Genomic DNA, 7,525 nt, shown 5'->3' with positions numbered 1-7,525 from the left:
AGATTCCAGAGATGTAGAAGAAAAAAGTGTTGTGAGTTGCAGCAGTGAGGGAAAGAGCCTCAGTGAGAAGTCTTGCATTGGGCCTTGAGTGGCAGATTGTGGTGAGGATGCTCCAGGAAAGGGGGTGGCAAGAGCACATGCGCAGACTGGAGACACTAAGTGTGAAACAGTGAGAAGACTGACCTGTGGGAATTATGTCCGGGCCACTTGACCTATATAGTTTCCTGTGGTCTGTATTGTGCTGATTGCATGCTTCTGGTGCAGTTCTGGGTTTTCCCTCTGTCCTCTGTGTTTCCTACAGATTAGCAACTGGACCTAGTAGCATGATGAGATTCAGATTCATTCCCTTTGGCAGGACTGTAGGTGGTGGGGTGTTTTTTGATCACATGAGTAAAGGTACATGTAAGGGTCTGGGATTTCATTTGACCCTACCTAACAAGCCAACAATTAGCCGTTACTGTTTCACATTCTAACTTCATAGAGCTCCCTCGACTGTTTCAAGTAGTGTTAAAAAAATATAACTTGCTTTCCGAGATATCCTGGTTTGTCCACTGCCCCCCCTTTTGTTTGTACCATCTCTTCTCTTTGTTTCTGTTTTCCCTATCTTGCTCACTTTGGATTCCTCTCTCCGCTGTTTCTTTTCAGTGTGGGTGCCCTGTCCTAGGAAGGGGCCTCGGTTAGTTCCATGAGTTTATAAGGCTAGACTGCTCCAGGTCCTTTGGGCCTCACCAGGGACCCCTTGCAGTGGACTCAACCCCACTAGTTTCAGTCTCTGCGTTCAGATTGGCCCACATTGCTTTTCATTTAAAACTTGGTTATCTTGGGGTTCTTCTGTTCTCTGGTCTGTCAGGTGCCCTGTTGCTTCCCTCTATGTTGATCTGCTCAGCTGCGTAAAGCACTTCTGGCCATTGATGTTTTCCCCTCTTTATATGGGGGTTTATGAGGATGCTTGATCTTCTAGTTATGTTACGGATGTTATCCATGGGCTTTTTGTGGTGTTATCTAGGTGCTCTGTTTTAATGTGGAGATTCAGAAATATCAAAAGGCTATGTTGCCACTGCGATAGCCATTTCTCCAGAATCCCCATCATAGGTGCTTGAGTAGCAAGGTGACACAATCATGAGCAGAAGGGTAGGTCTGACCTGACATCTTACTTGGCATAAAGACAGTGTGGTCATTAGTCAACATTTGTTCTTTAACTTTCTTTTTTCTCCAAATTGAAAAGTGTGGGCTATGATGCCCATTTAGTGGATTTCCGTGGAAATAATAGCTTCTTACCTTTACTCTTTCCAGGTTCACCAAGAATCTTTCCCCGGACAAAATCAATTTGAGCACCCTGAAAGGGGAGGGTCAGCTGACCAACCTGGAGCTGGATGAAGAGGTTCTACAGAATGTGCTGGAGCTGCCCACCTGGTTAGCCATTACTCGGGTCTACTGCAACAGGGCCTCCATCCGGGTGAGAATGGGGATCAGAGTGCTGTTGCTGTCCTCGGCCAGCAGGCATGCTTTCTTGAGGGGCAGCTCCCACAGCCCTGAGTGTTGCTTTCCTCTTTCAGATCCAGTGGACAAAGTTGAAGACACACCCCATTTGCTTGGTAATGGCCTTTCTTGATTGCAAGTAATGGAATGGGGATGGCTGGGGTGGGGTTTTAAAAGATCTGAGAGGAGATGAGGAGGAGAGTGGTGATTGCTCTGTCTGGCTTGTAAGCTTCTCTCTGAGACAGAGTGACTGTTGCCTGGGCTTATTCTGAAATTACTGTGCGGTATGGCAGTTAGCAGTGAGACACAAGACCCAGGAGTCCTGAGTTGGTTGTTTTGCCTTTTGTTTTTTATAACAAATTTTGCTGCCTAGGTTCTACTTTTAGATTTCCTTTGGAATCCTGACAGAGAAAAAATTAGTTTAGTTCATGTTGGCTGTTGGGTGATTATCAGCTGAAAGCCCTTCAGGAACTCATCAGTGCATATCTTTATCTGAAGACTGGGATCTCCAGCGATAGTAATACCTCTCTAACTTGGAGTTATGTTTTAGTTTCTGCTGTGAGCTAATCTCATACTTGTCCTGGAGTTCTGCTGCTAATGGACGTGGAAGAGGGAAGATGAGGCTTCTTCTTGCATTTCAGTTAGTTCATTCATTCGACAAACATTTTTTGTCTGCCCACAATAGGCACAGCACTCAACTAGACAGTAGAGCAGAGGGATGAATAAGATGCAGTGTGTGCTGTGTGGGTTTTTGTGCAGATGCTTAGCTCTCTGTGGCTTTTATTTCAGTGTCTGGATAAGGTAGAGGTGGAGATGAAAACATGTGAGGAGCCTCGGCCCCCGAATGGACAGTCTCCCATTGCCCTCGCTTCAGGACAGAGGTTAGTTGCTTAGGTCCCTATTATTTCCAACATGTTAACTGTTCAATATCAACTTTTAGTGAAAAATAAACTTTTTATTATGGGAATTTTCCAACCTACACTAAAGTGGAGAGAATAGTGTAATCAACCCCCATACACCTAAGATCTAACTTCAACAGTTATCAACATTTTGCCGTTCTATTTTCACCTTTTTCCTGCCACTGTGTGTGTGTGTGTGTGTGTGTGTGTGTGCGCGCGCGCGAGCGCGCGTAGTGTTTGAAAGCAAATCCCAGACACCATATGATTCCATTGGTAAATACTTCTAGATACTGTGTCTTTAACAGACAGGGATTATGAAGAAAGAAAGAAAAAACACACAATACTCTTATCACAATCAATAGAATTAATAGGAATTTGTTAATATTACCTAATACTTATTTCATATTCAGTTTTCCTGAATTGTCTCTAAAATATTTTTTCCAATGCAGTGTGGCTCCAAAGAGCTCCACGTATTACATTTAGGGATATGCCTTTCAAGGCTCTTTAAACAATCCCCCACTCCCACCCTTTAATATACCATTTATTCTGTGTAGAAACTAGATTGTTTTTTCTAAGGAATGTCTCATATTTTGTATTTGGGCTGACTGTGTCCTCAAGGTTATGTTTTAAATGTTTCTCATTTAACCTGATAGTGAGGTTTAAAGGCTTTTTTGAGTAAATGTTTTTGTTTTTTGTTTTCTTGGTAAGAATACTCTAGAAATTGTTGGGGCGCCTGGGTGGCTCAGTTGTTAAGTGTCTGCCTTTGGCTCAGGGCATGATCCCGGCGTTCTGGGATCGAGCCCCGCATCAGGCTCCTCCACTGGGAGCCTGCTTCTTCCCTCTCTCACTGGCTGTCTCTCTCAAATAAATAAATAAATAAATAAATAAATAAATAAAATCTTAAAAAAAAAAAAGAATACTCTAGAAATTGTAGCATGTATTTCCTATTGTAACATATCAGGAGGCACAAAGTATTCCTTTGGTTAAGATTAATCAGTGGAGTCAGATGATGATGGCCTGATTTATCCGTTGTGATTAAGTTCCTCATCTGCTTTACCTCGTGGTAAAGGACCATTGATGACCATTGATGATAGTTGTGTAGATCTGTTATTTCATTGTAGGATGCAAAACGGGGACTTTATAATTCTTTTCTTCCTATTACATTTATTAGCCATAATAGATTAGCAGTAATCTCTAAGATTTTTTGTGGGTGTGGGGGGAGGATGAAGGAGGATTATTTTGAATTCATGTTTTTTTTTAAACAGCTTTATTAAAGTAGAATCAACACAAAATAGACTACACATGCAAAGTATACAATTTGATAAGTTTTGGCATATGCATACACCATGAAATCATCAACACAGTCAAGATAACGAACATCTCCATTAACCCTTAAACATATTGTTGTTCTCCTTTATATTCCTTCCCTTTCCTTTTTCACCCCCTCCTAGCCCCAGACAAGTATGGCTTTCTGTGACTAAGTTAGTTTACATTTTCTATAACTTTATATAAATGGAATCATATAGTACGTACTGGTTTTTGTCTGGCTTCTTTAGTCAGCGTAATTATTTTGAGATTCATCCATGTTGTTGAGTCTATCAGTAGTCATTCCTTTTATTACTGAGTAATGTATTCCATGGTGTGGATAGATCATGATTTGTTTATCCATTCACTTGTTAATGGACACTTTATATACAGTTTTTGGCTCTTGTGAATAATGCTGCTATGAACATTTATATACAAGTTTTTGTGTGGTCATGTGCTTTTATTTCTCTTGGGTAATTGCCTAGGAATGGAATGATCAGGTGCTGTGATAGGTAAGATTTAGCTTTTTAAGAAAATGCCAGGGGCGCCTGGGTGGCACAGCGGTTAAGCATCTGCCTTCGGCTCAGGGCGTGATCCCGGCGTTATGGGATCGAGCCCCACATCAGGCTCCTCCGCTATGAGCCTGCTTCTTCCTCTCCCACTCCCCCTGCTTGTGTTCCCTCTCTCGCTGGCTGTCTCTCTCTGTCAAATAAATAAATAAAATCTTTAAAAAAAAAAAAAAAAAAAAAAAGAAAATGCCAGGCTTTTCCAGAGTGGTTTGCTATTTTACATTCTTTTTACATGCTTTTACATTTAGATTTTCTTACATCCTACATTTACTTTTTAAAAAAAATATGTTTGTTGTATTTCATACATTTATAGTTGTTATTTGTTTTGATACTCAGATGTCCTCATCTTTGGCCAGTGAGAGCCTTTCAAAGTCACCTCCTGTGTCTGTTGGAGAAGACCCCCATAATCTTTTTGCTTTTAGACAGAACAAGATGTTTCAGGCTTCTCATATACATCCTTATTTCAGACCTGGAATCTGACATTTCTCCAAGGAACCTGATTCCTTTTTAGTGAGAAATGTTATTTAGAGAGAACAGTCTGAGCAAAATGGTATTCATTGATTTGTCATTGAATTAAGGCCTTTTAAGTGTTCAGTTCTAGGGTAAAGGTATTTTTAAGAAAGAGAAAAATAAATCATGACAATATGCTAATATTTCTCAATTCAAATAAAAAAGGAGGATTTTAAAATAACTTTTTAGATTTAGTATTTGTATTTTTTGTTCATATGTTGAACCTTGGTACCTAACAACAATAATATAATAAATACTTTACTTTTTCCATTGTTTAAAAAATAACAAAGCTAGTATTATAACTATCAATAAGACTACTGAATACAGTAGACTTCTGTGTGTGTGTATGTGTTTTAATCTTATGATATATCCCCACTGGGGAAGTATGGTCAAATGCTGTGGGTTTTTTTTTTTTTTTAAGATTTTATTTATTTATTTGACAGAGAGACAGTGAGAGAGGGGAACACAAGCAGGGGGAGCGGGAGAGGGAGAAGCAGGCTTCCCGCTGAGCAGGAAGCCTGATGCAGGGCTCGATCCCAGGACTCTGGGATCATGACCTGAGCCAAAGGCAGATGCTTAACGACTGAGCCATCCAGGCGCCCCGAAATGCTGTGTTTTAAAGTCACTTGAAATCGTTTTTTATATGGTTGGGATACCAATTTGACATACAGAGAAGTTCATTTTTTTTAGGACAAATTTTGCAGTTTTAGGTTCACAGTAAAGTTAGAGGAAGGTACACAGATTTCCCATATCCCCTTGCCCCCACGCATGCATAGCTTTCTCTATTATCAACATCCCTCACCAGAGTAGTACATTTGTTACAGTGGTTAAACCCACATTGACACATCACAGTCGTCCAAGTCCATAGGTCACATTAAGGTTCACTCTTGCTTTTGTACATTCTGTGGGTTGGGGCAAATGTATATCCACCATTATGGTATCACACTGTATTTTCACTGCCCTAAAAACTGTGTGTGCTCTACTTATTTCTCTCTATGCCTGCCCCCAACCCCTCAGACCACTGGTCTTTTTTCACTGTCTCCATTGTTTTTCCTTTTCCAGAATGTCATATAGTTGGCACCATACAGTATGATTCCATCTTTTTATTTTTTTAATTTTTAAAAAGATTTTATTTATTTATTAGAGAGAGTGAGTGAGCACGAGTGGGGTAAGGGGCAGAGGAAGAAGCACACTCCTCGCTGAGCAGGGAGCCTGATATGGGGCTTGATCCCAGGATTCTGGGATCATGACCCGAGCTGAAGGCAGATGCTTAACCAACTGAGGCACCCAGGTGCCCCCATCTTAACCATTTTTAAGTGTATGGTTCAGTAGTGTTAACTGTACTCATATCCTGCAACAAATCTCTAGAGCTTTTTCATCTTCTGAAGTTGGAACTCTGTATCCATTTGTATTGCTTTGCTATGACATAATATCATAGACTGTGCCTAAATAGTTGAAATTTATTTTCTCAAAGTTCTGGGGGCTTGAAGTCTATTATCAAGGTGTCAGCAGGTCCTGCGGCCTCTCTCCTTGGCTTGCAGATGCTGACTCCTCAGTATTTCCTCACATGGCCTTTTCTCTGTACTGCTCATTCCTGGTGTTGCTTCCTTTTTCTTTTTTTTAATTGAAGTATAGTTGATATACAATGTTTTATTGGTTTTAGGCGTACAATCTAGTGATTTGACGGTTCTACACATTATGTAGTACTCTCAGTGATAAGTGTGGTTACCATATGTTATTGCAGTATTATTACTATGTTCCCTATGTGTACTTTGCATCCTCATGACTGATGTATTTCATTACTTGAAGTATGTGCCTCTTCATCACTTCACCTATTTTGCCCACTCTTCCTACCCCTCCCCTCTGGCAACCACCAGTTTATTCTCTGTATTTATGAGTTTGTTTTTGTTTTGTCTGCTCATTTGTTTTGTTTTTTAGATTCTACATGTAAGTGAAATCATATGGTATTGGTCTTTCTTTGTCTGACTTGTTTTACTTAGCATAATACTTTCTAGGTTCACTCATGTTGTCACAAATGGCAAGATTTCATTCTTTTTTGTGGCTCAGTAATATTCCACTGTATATATACACCACATCTTCTTTTTTTTTTTTTTAAATGATTTTTTATTATATTGTGTTAGTCACCATACAGTACATCCCCGGATTCCGATGTAAAGTTCGATGCTTCATTAGTTGCGTATAACACCCAGTGCACCATGCAATACGTGCCCTCCTTAATACCCATCACCGGTCTATCCCATTTCCCCACCCCCCTCCCCTCTGAGGCCCTCAGTTTGTTTCTCATAGTCTATAGTCTTTCATGTTTCATTCCCCCTTCTGATTACCCCCCCTTCTTTATCCCTTTCTTCCCCTACTGATCATCCTAGTTCTTATGTTCCATAGATGAGAGAAATCATATGATAATTGTCTTTCTCTGCTTGACTTATTTCACTTAGCATTATCTCCTCCAGTGCCGTCCATGTTGCTGCAAATGTTGAGAATTCGTTCTTTCTGATAGCTGAGTAATATTCCATTGTATATATGGACCACAGCTTCTTAATCCATTCATCTGTTGAAGGGCATCTCGGCTCCTTCCACGATTTAGCTATTGTGGACAATGCTGCTATGAACATTGGGGTGCATATGGCCCTTCTCTTCACTACGTCTGTATCTTTGGGGTAAATACCCGGTAGTGCAATGGCTGGATCATAGGGTAGCTCAATTTTTAACTTTTTAAGGGACCTCCACACTGTTTTCCAGAGT

The 7,525-nt window shown here is 40.4% G+C and overlaps 1 protein-coding gene across 1 annotated transcript in view; it reads left to right on the top strand.

Annotated features, from left to right (window-relative positions):
- Positions 1 to 7,525, top strand: part of UHRF1BP1 (UHRF1 binding protein 1) — a 59,243-nt gene that overhangs the window by 25,823 nt on the left and 25,895 nt on the right. The window contains exons 2-5 of the mRNA XM_040644611.1: positions 302 to 359; positions 1,271 to 1,456; positions 1,557 to 1,595; positions 2,269 to 2,360. Coding sequence (XP_040500545.1) covers positions 302 to 359; positions 1,271 to 1,456; positions 1,557 to 1,595; positions 2,269 to 2,360 — 375 coding nt within the window. The remainder of the gene's footprint in view (positions 1 to 301; positions 360 to 1,270; positions 1,457 to 1,556; positions 1,596 to 2,268; positions 2,361 to 7,525) is intronic.

This window comes from Ursus maritimus, unplaced genomic scaffold, assembly GCF_017311325.1.
Source record: "Ursus maritimus isolate PB19 unplaced genomic scaffold, ASM1731132v1 scaffold_30, whole genome shotgun sequence".
NCBI classification, from domain to species: domain Eukaryota; kingdom Metazoa; phylum Chordata; class Mammalia; order Carnivora; family Ursidae; genus Ursus; species Ursus maritimus.
Note: the sequence above shows the minus strand (reverse complement) of the source record. Positions and strands in the feature narration are given on the sequence as shown.